This window comes from Spermophilus citellus (assembly GCF_964194105.1).
Source record: "Spermophilus citellus genome assembly, chromosome: 13".
NCBI classification, from domain to species: domain Eukaryota; kingdom Metazoa; phylum Chordata; class Mammalia; order Rodentia; family Sciuridae; genus Spermophilus; species Spermophilus citellus.
The window spans coordinates 85,011,827-85,027,499 of NC_138193.1; the positions used below are offsets into that span (position 1 = coordinate 85,011,827).

Sequence of the window (15,673 nt, forward strand, 5' to 3'; positions counted from 1 at the left end):
TTAATCTGAAACAGGGGAGACTAGTGAAGGCTGGCAGAAGCCTCAATGGCTATGCATAGATAAGTTAAAATTCCTGCTCTAGTTTCCTTTCTTTCATTTTTCTCCCTTTTCCCATTATTCCTTAGAGCTATGTTAATATCAGTGGGTGCAGTTCCGCTTTACTAGTGACATTTGGGAATCTGTTAATCTCCTTTTTCCTTTTCTTTTTTCTTCCCCACCCAAGGTCTTACTTCTTATTACTGACTACAGGAGGAAGACTTACAAATTTTCTCCCCCAAGCCTATCTCAATGTTTGATGGCACCCAGGATTAAAGAGGTGCCTACTTTGGCTTGCTTATTTAAAAGTTGGAGAAAAGAAGGGATAGGAAAAGCCAATGATACTGGGTTACAGTATTTCTTTCCTTCCAACAGCTTTGAGCTTATTGAAAATAAAATAGTCATTATTATCTTCTTTGAGCTTAGGGCAAGAAGCAAAAGTGAGGGCTGGGGTTATGGTTCAGTGCTAGAGTGCTTGCCTAGTATGTGTGAGGCACTGGGTTCAATCCTCAGCACCACAGAAAAATAAATAAAAGTATTGTGTCCATCTACAACTTAAAAAAAAAGAAGAAAGAAGAAAAAGCAAAAGTGGCTAAAATGCAGACTGGTGCATTTTAATTCTGTGGGCCTATGGTTAGTTGCTTATATACTGGGTGGCCCATTGGGATACTTGACCTTATGTTCAAGCTGCAAGGTAGTCATATACCAGCACTGCTGTAGTGATGGTAAGTCCCTAAAAAGGGAGATTTGTTTAAATAAGAAATAATAATCAAATATTTATTTATGCATGCATGCATGCATGCATTGCTGGAGGTTGAACCCAGGGACACTTGATTACTGAGCTACATCCCTAGTGCTTTTTATTATTTTTAAAAAATTTTGAGACAAGGCCTCACTGTTTCTCAGTTTGGCCTTAAACTTGGGATCCTTCTGTGTTGGACTCCCAAGTTATGGGATTACAGGTATGTGCCACCATACCCAGCAGTGGTCAGATTTAAAGCTCAATACAAGCAATTGAAAACTTTTATATAACAGTTGCTGCTGTTAAGTAATATTTCAGTGTTGTGGTGGTTTATCATCAAGAGGAAGTGACACTTAGATGAAAACAGTATATATATCAATTTTATATTAACATTCATACTATTTTGCTATTTTGCTAGCAGCTTATTTTTAAAGGCAGAACATTTTATAAAGATAATCAAATTGCCTAAGATGTGGACAGTAATTTCCCTATGAATTGAGCACACTTTAAATTTTAAATATTTCTAGGCCTAAGACTGATTCTTCTATTAATTTTAAACTGATTATTTATTAAATTGTTTGTTAAATATGTGTATTTAATCTTTTATATGTCCTGTCTGATAAAATATCTGTTTCCTCCTTTAACTAAAATATTCTCACTTTGAAGGGAGCTAACATTCTATTAACGGATAATGGTCATGTGAAACTCGGTAAGTAAATTTGGAATTTTGATGAACAAATCTATTCTAAAAAATAGTTAAGTCTTTGTATTTGGGTTTTTGTTTGTCTATTTTTGTTGTTTTGTAGGACTAGATTTCCCCTCTCCTGAACAGCATCTTGGTATTTTTAGATGGTAATCTTATTGCAGGGCATGTCTTCTCTCTATATCTGATTCATCTTCTCTTAAACAGTGATAAAGCCTGTCCTTCACATAAGATAGATTTGTCACAAAGATATTGTGAAATGATATTCTTTGGGAATTCTTTCAGCTCTAACCCAGGAACATGACTTCTAGTAAGAAATCTATACAAATTTGTCTTATAAGCAAAAAATAAGACAAACAAAAATAAATTCAGAAGTCTATATTCTTTACTTCGGTTTTTACAATAAAATAAAATATTACTGAATGTTGCTTTGTTTCAAACAGTAACTTATATTTTGTTTTGTAACTTTTGATTCAAATCATGATTAAAACAGAGTTCAATACCTAAATAATGACTTAATTTGAAAGACAAAAAAAAAAAATGTCTAAGCTGCAAAGTAGTCATACATCAGCACTGCTGTAGTGATGGTAAGTCCCTATAAAGGGAGATTTGTTTAAACAGGAAATAATAATAAAACAGTATAGTTATTTAATAATAATATCAAAATATAAAATATTAATAATAATCAAATAGTAGTTTTAGAACAGTCGTATCTATTTTTTTTTTTTAACTGACATTTGGTTTTATTGTGCCAAGGTTTTTTTTTTTTTTAACTGACATTTATCGTATCTATTAAGTATTAAATGAAATATCTAGTAATAAATATGGAAACAATTTATTTTGAACTATATAGGACATAAAATTAATAGTATGAATTTATTTTATAAAAAATATAAACAAGGCTGGGGATATAACTCAGTGCAGAGCACTTGCCTAGCAATCCACAGCTCCCCCGAACCTGAACTATATAGTCCTAATCAGATTAATATATATCTAATAATTAACATTTTAAAGTTTTCGTGGATGATTTATCTATAAATATGGGAAAAGAAAAAAAGATAAGTCCTATTCTGTGCCGATGACTTGGTAAGCAGTTTCTGCCAACAGTTTAATATTCTGTAACAATGTTACATAAAGATATACTACCAAAAACTAGAAAATATAAGAACTCAACATACTTATCTTAAAGAATCATAACAAATTCCTGGCAGTGATTGATGTTGTTATTAGAGTGTATTACAAAGGTATGATTTGGCTGGGCATGGTGCTGCATGCCTGTAATCTCAGCGGCTTGGGAGGCTAGGAAGGAGGCTGACAAGTTCAAGACTAGCCTCAGCAACTAAGTGAGACCCTGAGCAACCAATAAAAAAATAAATAAAAAGAGCTTGGGATATAGCTCAGTGTTAAAGCACCCTGGATTCAATCACTGGTACCAAAAATAAGGTAGGATTTGGGGAATATATGTTTGGGTGTTTTTCAAGTGAGGTGGATTTACCAGGAGATTATTGATCTGTTTGTTATCAGTCATCATGTCGGGCAAAGAATACATGGAATATACTGCTACTTAAAAATGTCTTCCATTGATATTCTGTGAATTTCAGATCCTAGAAATTAGGAAGTCTGACAGTTTAGATTTTCCCAGCTCTTTTTCATCAAAACTATTTGATCTTGACCTTTGTTATTATTTTGATGTATGTTGAGATATTTGAGAATCTCTTTGGCTATGATGCAAACTGTCTACTTTGTAATATTTTAATACTATACATCAAATAGAAAATTCTAATATGGTGTTTGAGAATATTTCATTTTTGAAATTAACTTAACGAAAGTAATTACTGAAAGCTTTTTCTCATGTTACCTTCAACAGTTTTTATTTTCTTTCTCTCATTTTTCTTTTCTAAATATTTCTTATTTTTTTAATAGCCGATTTTGGAGTATCTGCACAGATAACAGCTACGATTGCCAAACGGAAGTCTTTCATTGGTACACCATATTGGTAATTTTATTTTAATTGACTTTTTATTTTTTGTTGTTGTTGTTGCTGTTGTTGCCCTGTCATTACTAGATACAACATATCTCAAAAAATAGAATTTTTAGGACTAAGATTATGAAAAAGGTCATCAGCAGGTAAAATAATTTAGGCATGTATACTTGTAGATAGATTAAATGACCAAAAAATTACTACCATGTGATTTTTCATCAAATAGAAAAGCTTAAAAGATTGATATATGTTTTTCAGGAACCTTCCATCTGACTCTCGCTCCTATATACATCACATGTATTTTCAGAGATGTCTTTTTATCTGTCTTACTCCACCTCTATATTCTAATTAATCTTTCGACATTACATTATTTACAATATCCCTTTACCGAAAGCTTTTTGGTTGACTACAAGATCAAATACAGAGGCTGGAGATGTAACTCCATAGTAGAGCATTTGCCTCACACATATGAGGCCTTGGGTTCAGTTCTCTCCCCCTAAAAAAAAAAAAAAAAAAATTAATTGCAGCTTTCTCTGCATTTTTGGAGTCTTCCATGGTCAGGTCTCTTCACTTTATTAATCTTATTCCTAGTAGTCTCCTCCACAGACCTTCCTTTCTAGCCATGTTTGTTTGCTAAGTGGTCTTTGACCAGTCTATAAAAGCTGTCCTGTTCACTAGTTCCTGGCCACTTACCAGGTGCCAGTTATGACTCTAAGCACTTTGATTACCGGGGTGGACAGTATAACTGTCTTGGATACACCATTACTTGCCCTGGAATTTTTGCCACACCTTCACCTTATGTGTGGCCACTCCCTCCTCAGCAGTGGTGTAGCACTGCTGTCTCTGTACTGCCCATTCAAACAGTGCTAGGAAGGGTTGTAACAAAAACTCTTCTAGTCCTGTCTTCTGCATCTAGCATCATCCACTATTTAGATGTGTCATGGTAGGTGAAGATGTTCAGCGCTCTTCATTCCTCACCTACTATCCTTAGAGTGCATGTTCTTGGTGAAATCAGTAGATAAACTCTTATCACACTTTTTTCAAATTTTTTTTCTTGAATTTAATAATTTTGTTTTCAATTGCAAAGTTTTTTGTAAAAATCTCTTGTAAAGACTTTGCCATACCTTCTCACATTTTATAGTTTTGTAAGATGCCTCTATCTAATTTTCTATATCATAAAGCCTGTCAAACTTTGTCAGTCCTGATTTTTATTTGTTTTCCTTTAACTTCCTGGAGTCCCCTTTTCTCTTCTTCCGCTCTGGTGGTTTGATCTGTAGCTCTTCTGCATAGGTTTGCCTTGGAGTTTTTTAGCTTGGGAATTTCTTTCCTGTGGATTCTAAGTGTTCGTAATTTGGCTATGAGTGTGTGTGTTTGTGTGTGTGTGTGTGTGTGTGTGTGTGTGTGTGTGTGAAGTACATGTTTTCTTACCTTTCTGACAAAGAATACAAGGGTAGTAAAATGCTTGAGACCTCACATATCCAGCTTTGCTCCTCTGAATGTAACCCTTATCCCCCAAATCATGCCTAGTGTTTTGACATTCTACCTAATGGTGTTCCTTGGATGTGTTTTTATTGTTGTTATTGTTTTTTACTATTATTCATCTGTACTTGACATTTGACTTTTTTTTAACTCAGAGGTTAATGTCTTTAGTTCTGGGAAATACTGTTGTATTGTTTACTTGATCATCTTTTCTATTTTTTTTTCCCTGCTGTCTCTTTCTGGAACTCATCAGTTATATCTTGAGCCATTTTAACATATCCATTTTCTCAAAATCTTTTTTGTTTTACTATCTAACAGTTCCTCAGCTTTTTAGACTCATACTTTCATGATGTAGGCAGCCCTTAAATGTTTCATAATCTTTATATTTGATTCGTTTTGAAAAGGAAGGCATTAGAAGCTGACTCAAAAGCTGGGCACAGTGTCATGCACCTTGGGTCCCAGCTACTCTGGAGGCTAAGGCCCGAGGAGCTCTTGAACCCAAAAGCAATAAAGAAAAAGGCTGACTCAGCACTGTGTACATGGAAGATGGAGTGTAATCCTAGATACAGTGTTACAGAGTGGACAGGTGAAGGAAGCTGGGGACTATGGTTCCTCTGCTTAATCATGTCCTTTCCCCTGCTCCACCCCTGCTCTCTTTTATTCCTGGTATCCCTGAGTCTAAAGTCTTTCTTATCTGTCTTTACCATTATCTGGTAGGAAAGGGGAAGGAGTAAATGCTGAGGCTCCATGTTTGAGAGTAGGAATCTGGGGAACTACTCTACCAATGTCAAATTTCTATTTTTAACCAATCTCACCCTGACATTTGTTACCATTTAACCATAACTTGTCAATATTTTAGAGATTCTTTGAAAGTTACTGGATTGCTAGTTGTTCTTTTCCTCTACACCTTAGGTTTTTTTCCCCTTCTTCCAATTTGCTTTAGCATTTTGAACTCTATTGTCATTCTGCATGATAGTTCTAGGTAAAATAAGTCTAAATTTAATCTTCTGTCTCCTCAATTTGATCTTAAAAATCTGGAGAGAATCTCTCAGTGAGTCTCTAGAGTCTAGCCCTATTCTGTGCATATACTCAATAAATGTTTGTTGATGAGGACTGATTTCCAGCTGCAGGTCCAGAGATCAAAACTGTCATTCCTCTTGCAGTAGTGTGGGAAGTGTCTTGAGTACATAAGAAATTATGAGTTGAGTAAAGTTAATTAATAGACCAGTCCTGCTCTTCATCTCTCCTTGTACCTATCCTGTCTTTCCCACCTAAATCTAAGAAAATAGACTCCCTCTCTTCTAGAGTGATTAGGTTGGCAATTACATAGTCAAAGTCTGTTATAGTGTAGATCTACAAATGCACACATACATACCCTCAACATTTTATCTCAGTGGAAGACCTGAAGTGTGCATTTGTTTGGCAGTCTTTGGGTATAGAGCCTTTTCTTTGATCACTTGCTAGGTGTATCTTAATAACATCAACCACACTCATATGCATCAGATGCATTTTCCTTTTCCTTTTTTGTTTAGTTACTGAGATATTAATTAGGTATAAATTTACTCTTATTAGGTGTACATTTCTATGAATGTTAAACAGTCAAGAGAAAACAGATTTTCATCATCCCCTTTTGTCCCTTTTTAGTATATTTCCTCCCCTATTTCTCATGTCTCATAACTCCTGATGTGATTTCTGTCTCTATAGTTTTGCTGTTTCCTTGAATGTCATACACAAGAAATTGTGTAGTCTGTAGCCTTCACAATATTTTGCATTTGTTATATGCTTACCTCATTTTCTAAAGCTTCTTGGTTTATCTTTTGAATAATTTGTCTTTAAGAAGTTTTTCTAAAACATTCACTTTAATTTTTATTACAATTTGTTCTTTTTAACTTCATAAGTCAGTTTTCATAATATTTAGTTAAACTATGTTTATAGTAGCGAATATACCTGATATATATAGGTGCATAGGTGAGCCAACTGACTGTGGTAGACACACATTATCACTCGTAGAAGTGTAGAAGCCAGAATGTCCCTTACTTTTCAGGAGAATGGATAGCATCAACTGAAGTGACAGGCTAGGGGAGGGGTGGGTGGGGTTCAATGTTGACTGCCTATAGGCATTTCACACTTTGCTAGGGCATTTCCACCGGCTGGCTGAAGTGGAAATTCATCAATGTCATAATACCAACATACTTCTAATTTTACTTTTCCTACCACAGTTTGAATTTTCACCAAGAGCTATTTTAAGATTTAAAAGATTTTAAGATCAAGTGTTTGGAAAGTTAGAGGGTTTTTAAATTTTTTTTACTTGTAACTGACCTTTCCTAAAATCATACATGGAAGACAAATATATATTTGTAAGGCCACCTATTTAAATTGCTCTTTTGGGGCTGGGGATGTGGCTCAAGCGGTAGCGCGCTCGCCTGGCATGCGTGCGGCCCGGGTTCGATCCTCAGCACCACATACCAACAAAGATGTTGTGTCCGCCGAGAATTAAAAAATAAAATAAATATTAAAAATTCTCTCTCTCTCTCTCTCTCTCTATCTCTCTCTCACTCTCTCTTTAAAAAAAAAAATAATAAATAAATTGCTCTTTTGAACTGGAAGAGTTGAGATGTTTATCTTGATAGTTTCCAAAATGATTGTTTAGAATTTGAAATTTTTGTTTCTGTTTTTGAAAAATAATCATGTAAAACTAGTCAAGGTATAATTAGAATAAGACTATAGAATTGGGTGTGGTGGCACATACCTGTGATTCCAGCAGCTCAGAGACTGAGGTAGGAGGATCACAAGTTCAAGGCCAGCCTCAGCAACTTAGCAAGAACTAGTGATACCCTGTCTCAAAATAAAATAAATTAAGGGCTGGGGATGTAGCTTAGTGGTTAAATGCTCCTGGGTTCAATCCCTGGTACCAGAGAACAATGATGATGATGATGATAATGATAATATAGCAGAGGTAAAAAGAACAAAGAAGTACTGAATTTGGGCAACTTTCCTCTGAATACAGTTTTTAAAGTAGATACACATTTTTATAATTTTTCCATCATTATAATAAAACTGGAAAAAGCCAAAAAATTTATAGTAAAATAAACTAAACACTATATTAAAATTATTAGTGCCCCAAGGAATAATTTTGCTGAAGTAAAAACAGTGACCAGATTGCAGTTTATTGATAAAAAGAGTACAGCCGCTCCCCCATTGCAGTTTATTTATCACAAATGTTATTTCTTTATAGAACTTTGCCTATATGGGGATGAGAGATTGGGACGTAGACAAATTTGGAGTGTGTTGCTCTCTTGTAATTGTTCATTTTTATAAGCTGTTGTAGTAAGAAGTAATATAACAAAGTAGCAAAGGACATCAGTGGGGATTTGAAATGGTGGGTCATATGAGATGTCAAAACCTTGGAAAAAGTGGATCTTTTAAGTAAATACTACATATTTATTTTACAGAAATAGGCTTAAATAGGCCTTAATTTAGGTGGTGATATTCTCATGTCCTTCTGGTGGGAGTATAATGGAAAATACACTAAATACAAAGTTTTTCTTTCTGGAATATCTCCTTCAGGATGGCTCCAGAAGTTGCAGCTGTGGAGAGGAAAGGGGGATATAATCAACTCTGTGACCTCTGGGCCGTAGGGATCACTGCCATAGAACTCGCTGAGCTTCAGCCTCCTATGTTCGACCTGCACCCAATGAGGTTAGCATGTCAGAGTTGAAGACTCCTATGCTTAAATTGACTCATTTTTTCCTTATTATATCATGAACAAATAAGGCTCTTGGTATTGCTTTCCCTTATTTGGGAATAAATAGTAATATGGTTGTACTGTGTAATATTTTCTTGATTTTTTTTTTCAGAGCATTATTTCTAATGACAAAAAGCAATTTTCAGCCCCCTAAATTAAAGGATAAATTGAAGTGGTAAGGATTTTTGTGTTATTAACTTTTATAGTAAGATGAGCAAAAAATTTTGAAATGTAAAAGTCTAATTTCTAATCAAAATTTCTTAGGTCAAATAGTTTCCATCATTTTGTGAAAATGGCACTTACAAAAAATCCAAAAAAAAGACCAACTGCTGAAAAGTTACTACAGGTATTATTTTTGCCCTGAAATATACACATTTTCGTGTGTGTGTATGTGTGTATGTATTTAGGTCAAATTTCTAATAAATGTTCTCTGTTCTGTACTGTTTTATTTACAGCACCCTTTTGTCACACAGCCTTTGACACGATCTTTAGCAATAGAGCTATTGGATAAAGTAAATAATCCAGATCATTCCACTTACCATGATTTTGATGATGATGATCCTGAGGTAGGAGTTGTTTTTATCAAGTGGTGTATATAATGTGTGTGTAGGGAGCAATGTGTCGGTTTTTTAATTTCTGTAACTAGTTTAAATTAAAAAAAAAAATCTCTTGGAGGAACAGTTAACTCTGACTTTGTCCTGGGAAGTCACGTGCTAGATTTTTCTTATTTGCTACTTACAGATGACTGTTGTCTGAAAATGGCAAAGACAGAATCATTTACTCCACTTGTTGAAATCACTATAGTTATTTCAAAGTAGTTGTTTTAAATGAAGTTTCCTAATAAATCATCCACTATAAAAGGAGAAAGCAAATGCAGAGCACCTAAACAAGGTGTTAGAATATAGTGGTAATTTCTATTCATTTATCTTCTCAAAAGAATTCTCCTACTATGTTTAATAAATATTAGATTCATAAGGGTATGGTTGGCTTTGTTGGTGACTTAAACCCTAGTGATCCACTATGGAAATGAACATGAACCCATGATTGTTAAAGAATAAGGGCTGGGGTCATAGCTCAGTAGTAGAGCATTTGCCTAGCACATGTGAGGCACTGGGTTTGATCCTCAGCACCACATAAAAATAAATAGATAAAATAAAGGTATTGTGTTCATCTACAACTAAAAATATTTTTTAAAAGAATAAGATAACGCTGATAGGATGGAAATATTGCTATTAATGGAAGCTTGACTTTTGTTAGCATGTTTAATATTACCTATCACAGTTAATAGTTCTGGTACCTAAGGTATAAAATCAGTGTACATGACATGACAGAATTCTCTTATCAGGTTTGTACTAGAAGTGGATGGCTTGATCTCAACTGGCTTTATAGAAGGCACTTAAAATGGTGCAGGTTTCAAAGATAGTACTGAAAAAATGAAACCCTTCAGTGGTCAAGAAGATGATCAGATTGTCTTCAGTCAGAACCTTTCTAATCAAGCATTTTTCCAGCACACCATCTTTATTCAATTCTGATAAATAGACTATCTGTGCTTCTGTTAAAGATCTGCAAAGGAGTTTTGAAGCATAAAAACAATAAATGTGTAATATTATTGACCTTATAATTACACTAGAAAGAAATTTGTTTTGTTAATTAAAATATAATTTATGTTTAAACCATTTAAACTAGTAGAGTAAAATTTCTCACAGTCATCCATGTCCATTCAGAACAATCTGCGTGACTAACCTGCATGATACCTATTTGGTTTTTAATACTATATTTAATGATCAGAAGTCCAGGACTTATTCAGCTCTGTGGCTAACTAACTGAACATCCTGTCTTTCAGTTTTGAGTCCTAGTGTTCTCATCCATACAATAAAGATTAATGCTTATTTCACAAGTTTATTTTGAGGATATGAGGTTAGGTTCATGGAAGTACTTTGTAAACAATAAAGCACTATACACGTGTAAAGTTTAAATAACCTAATTTTTGAAATAACTTTTACTGCTGTTTCACTGTCATTAGTACTTTAGTATCTGGGTCTTTTCCACAAAGATAGGTCTAGAAGAATAATCTTTCAAAGGTAGTGTTTCACACATAGGAAACAAACAATTGGGTATTGCAATAACATGAAATAGAAGCTGGCATCCTGTGCTAAGTGAAACCTCAGAATATATAGAATAGAGCTGCAAAAAGTTTTTCAAATAGGGCCTCATTTACTTCTTAAGGCTTGAGAAATCTCCATGAATTAATACTAAGTAGACAATTCATCTCCACTCTGCCTACCCCCATAATATTTCTTTCTGAAGGTGGCTATACAGTTAGAATGATTTTAATAAAGTAAAAGAAAAGAAATAGAGGGGGAGCTGGGGTTGAGGCTCAGTGGTAGAGCGCTCGCCTAGCATGTGCAAGACCCTGGGTTCGATCATCAGCACCACATAAAAATAAATAAATAGAATAAAGATATTGTGTCCAACTTAAAAAAAAAAAAAGCAATAGAGGGCTGTTCCTCCAGGGAAAAACAAAGAACAAATAAATTTGTGTTTACTAAGAAGAAGGACCATTTATCATTAATGCCTTTAGCATTATTTCATTGCCTTTATCTTTTATCCTTTTGATATAAGAAGTTGAAACATTTCTTTTTAATTGCAGTTTTCTCCTCTTTAGTAGAGAAAGTTAGTTGCAGCTTTTGAACAGCTATTGAATTGCTCAATGGACCCACTATGGATAAAATATATTCCCTAATCTTGAGAAGCTTGTGAGAAACTCAGAGTTGAAAGAGTAAGAAAAAAGAATAGCCAGTTTTAGGGAAGTCAGAGACAATGTTATAAAGAAATTGATTGATATCACACCTGCAATTTTAACTCAGCAAAAAGAGCACTTTCCTAGTACATGTGAGGCACTGGGTTCAATCCTCAGCACCATACAAAAATAAATAAATAAATTGAAAGTATTGTGTCCATCTACAACTAAAAAATTAAAATTAAAAAAAAAAGAAATTGATACCCTTGGAAAGGAGTTTGGCTACAGAAAGGTACAGGGAAGGATGAAAGTTTAAAACATGATGATAATAATTAAAACTTTTAATAATAATTAAAAATAATAATAATTAATAAAACTTTTAAATAATTAAAACTGATAATTTTTAAAAGCTCATCAAGACATTTAAAAAATGATAGCCAACTTTCATTTCTAAATGTTTTCATAAATTTTAGCAATGTTTGAGCAGTCTTTATTCTTAAGATTCATGTAAATGAGTATAGTCAAGACAAGCATATATGTAATTATCAGTGATTACTTTATTTTCCCATTTAGTTAGGGTCTTAGCCACTAAATCTTAGAATAATGAATTATTTTTATATTACATGATAACTGACAATAAGTAATACATTGTAAAATATCTAGAATATTGATTAGGACTTTAAAGGAAGTTTGACAAGATGAATATATTGTACTTGGATTTTTACTATCATTAACTCTGTTACCTTTCTAAAAGCAAAAATAAAAATATATGGAGTGAAGAAACAATTTTAAAAGATTTTACTTTTCATATTTCCCAAAATTCTTAGCTGTTTTAAGGAAGATAATTGTGATTTTTTTTTTTTTTATTTGTGGTTAAAAGTGGGTGCTTGATTGTATGTGCTTGGAAAATAAATTTGAGAAAACTACATAAGTAATAGTACTCACTTGTCTAAGTTCACTGACTTAGAACAGGGGTTGACAAACTTTTTCCCTAAAAAGCCAGCCTGAAATATATTTGACCTTGTGGGCCCCATGGTCTCTTGTCACAGTTACAACCTCTACCATTGTAGACCGAAAGCAGCCATGAGCCATACATGAAGTGGCATGGCTGTGTTCCAATAAAACTTCAGAAACCAACTGCAGGGGAAACTGTCCATGGGCCAGAGTGTGCTAACGCTTGACCTAGAAGAAACTCAAAAGTGTTTTTCCCCCCCTTATATTAGGGTTTCTCAACCTGAGCATTATTGGTATTTTGGGCAGGAAAGTCCTTTGTTGGGGGTTAACTGCTTTGGGCGTTGTAGGATGTTTAACACCATCCCAGGCCTCTTTCTACTAGTTGTCAGTAGCAGTCTTTGGTCCCCAGTTGTGACAGCTAAAATTGTTTTCAAACATTGCCAAATGTCTCCTCGGTTACAAAAGTCCTGATGGCAAACTATTGGCTTATGTAAACTAATTTTTTACCATATTGTCTGTATCTTTCCTTTATTTGATACTAACTTTACTTTCTTATCTAGTTCCCAATACAGAAGGCCTATTATTTGTTTTATTTGATGATACAGTAATCCTAGAATTTCTAATTTTAATAACTCGAATAAACATGAAATGGTTTTTAAGGGCAGAATCTTATAATTTTCAAGAAGTAATAAAACTAATTTCAGTCTTAGGACAGGTACAGCATTGTTTTTAAAGAACTTTGGAAACTATGCATTCTTGTAAATGGTTTGTTTCTTTAAATATCATTTGTTAGTGTAATTATAAATTCATCATAGCAGGTTTTCTTTCATGACTAATATGCACTATACTTATTTATTGAGAATATAGTGAGAATGTTCATGTTTAGAAATTAAATCTTACATTAAATTTTTTGAAAATGTATCTATATGGCCTTTGTCAAATTAAATGATAATAAAGTTCAGATGAGCAATTTCAGAATGTATTCTGTTTATTTGAAATACTAATAAATGGAATATCATTTTTAAAAAAGTTAAGTGAAATCTTCCATTATTAAGAAGCAGATTTGGGGCTGGGGCTAGCTCAGCAGTAGTGCACTTGCCTGGCATGCCTGAAGCACTGGGTTCGATTCTCAGCATCACATATAAATAAAATAAAATAAATAAAGGTCTATCAAAAACTTAAAATATATATTATATATATTAAATAAATAAATAAAAAGCAGATTATTTTCCATTGTAGTAGCTTATGCCTAATATCCTGCTGCCTACTTTAATTTCAGGGTGGGTATCTTTCATTATCCTGACCTCATTTAAAAGAATCTGGTCACAAAACAGTCGAGGTAGCACACGCCTATAATCCCTTTAGCTTGGGAGGCTGAGACAGGAGAATTGTGAGTTCAAATCCAGCCTCAGCAACTACAGGGCACTAAACAATTCAGTGAGACCCTGTCTCTAAGTAAAATACTAAATAGGGCTGGGGATGTGGCTCAGTGGTTGAATGCTCCTGAGTTCAATCCCTGGTACCAAAAAAAGAAAAAAAAAAAGAATCTGGTCACAAACCTTTCTCCCAAACATGAAATAAATCATTTTTATCATTGGCTTTTTTTTTTTTAACCTGAATCAGTACTTACAAAAGAAAAATTCTATCAAGTCTTTTTTGTTCACTTCTATTCAAGTAACCTCTGGATACTTGAATAGTCATATTCATTTAACTTCTTCAAATAGTTGTCCATTTTGTTCCTGATATGCTGTAGGTTGCATTTTCAAAAGGTGTTAAACCACATTTTTCACTTAGTTCCTTTTCTGGTATTGGAACCCTTGATATACATCTCATATTGAGAACATCCAGACTATAAGTTTTCTAGTATTCCTTTTTTTTTCTTTTAACTAGTTAGGTTCTGTAAATAATTATAGGGTATGAGACTTCTTTATGAATTAAAGGAAAAGAATTGAATATTTTTTAATTTTCTGCTCATGGAAATTATAATGGTAACATATCTAAAATCCAAAGAACATAGATGGAATGTGGAGGAGTTTTTTTCTTTTGTTTTGTTTTGTTTTTGTTGTTTGTTTTGATGGAAAAAAAAAAGCTTCTGAAATACATAATCTGCTGTAACAATTTTAAGTCATGTTTTTTCAGCAATCTTATTTAAATAGGTTAGAATTCAAATTGTGGCAAAAAATGGAACGCAAATCATTCACTCTTTTCAATACTGTTTTTAAATTATTAAATAATTAATAATAATTGAAGAATAAACTTGAAAAGAAAAAAAGTCTAAGCTCAGCCATTATTAAGTGAAAAATACAAATGTAATCCTTAGTGTTGTCTTTCCTTTCCCACCAGAATTTTTTTTTTAAATGTATTATCTCTGTGCTATCCAGGGTGTCTTCAGACTCCTATGCTTAAATGATCCTGCCTCGGCCTCCCCAAGCAGCTGGAACCACAGGCACAAACTAGCTTGCCCAGCTTTTCCTTCAGAATTTCTTGATGTCAAAAAAGATCTAAAGTACTTTATGTAGTAGATCCATTCTTATAAAATGAACCCAGACAAGCCTAGTGTTTCACATACAAATAAACAGAATATATTATTGCTTATATATAATTTCATACGTATTTAGTCACAGATGTGTTTTCACTAATGCAGATAATGATTTATATCTAGTGGGTAATTTAACATATATTTTTACCTGCACACATAGTTTGAACTGCTATTGAGATTGCCTTTTCAAAAAAATATTTGCAAGTTCTATATTTTGCTCTCACTTTTATAAAGTGAACCATCCTTTCATATTTAGATAATTTTGTAGACAAAACTATGACTTGATTATCAAATGCCATATATTCTTGATTTTTGTTCTTTTGTAGCCTCTTGTTGCTGTACCACATAGAATTCACTCAACTAGTAGAAATGTAAGAGAAGAAAAAACACGTTCAGAGATAAACTGTAAGTGTACACTATACATAGTTCATAATTTAATGATGGAAAAATAAGATTTCAAATTGTAATTTAGTTAAAATTATTGTTGTTTGACTTTCTTCCTGATAGTTTTTCTTACTGAATACTGTTAAACATTGTCCAATTAGCAGTCAGTTTCATTTTCCTTATTCCTTTGGAAATGCAGTGGTGAGAAAGGAGGTGTATTTATGTTACTGTTGGAAGGAGAAATAAAATTTCTGGAATTGATGGGTTAGAGGTATTCCAGGCAGTGCATCTAGAAATCACATGTGTGTAAAACTCACCTAAAGAGTATCCAGAATATACCTCTGGATTCAGTAGATCTGGGAATGGGGTC

General features: G+C 33.4%; 1 protein-coding gene across 5 annotated transcripts in view; it reads left to right on the forward strand.

Moving 5' to 3' along the window:
• The window catches only part of MAP4K3 (mitogen-activated protein kinase kinase kinase kinase 3), a 198,672-nt gene that overhangs the window by 123,851 nt on the left and 59,148 nt on the right, over positions 1-15,673 (forward strand). For all 5 annotated transcript variants that reach the window (XR_014018527.1, XM_081264490.1, XM_081264487.1 and 2 more), the window contains 7 exons: positions 1,445-1,487; positions 3,405-3,477; positions 8,509-8,640; positions 8,799-8,861; positions 8,951-9,032; positions 9,142-9,252; positions 15,246-15,324. Coding sequence is in view for 4 of the 5 variants with exons in the window: in XM_081264490.1 (XP_081120616.1) it covers positions 1,445-1,487; positions 3,405-3,477; positions 8,509-8,640; positions 8,799-8,861; positions 8,951-9,032; positions 9,142-9,252; positions 15,246-15,324 (583 nt within the window). In the remaining variant the exon portion in view is untranslated. The remainder of the gene's footprint in view (positions 1-1,444; positions 1,488-3,404; positions 3,478-8,508; positions 8,641-8,798; positions 8,862-8,950; positions 9,033-9,141; positions 9,253-15,245; positions 15,325-15,673) is intronic.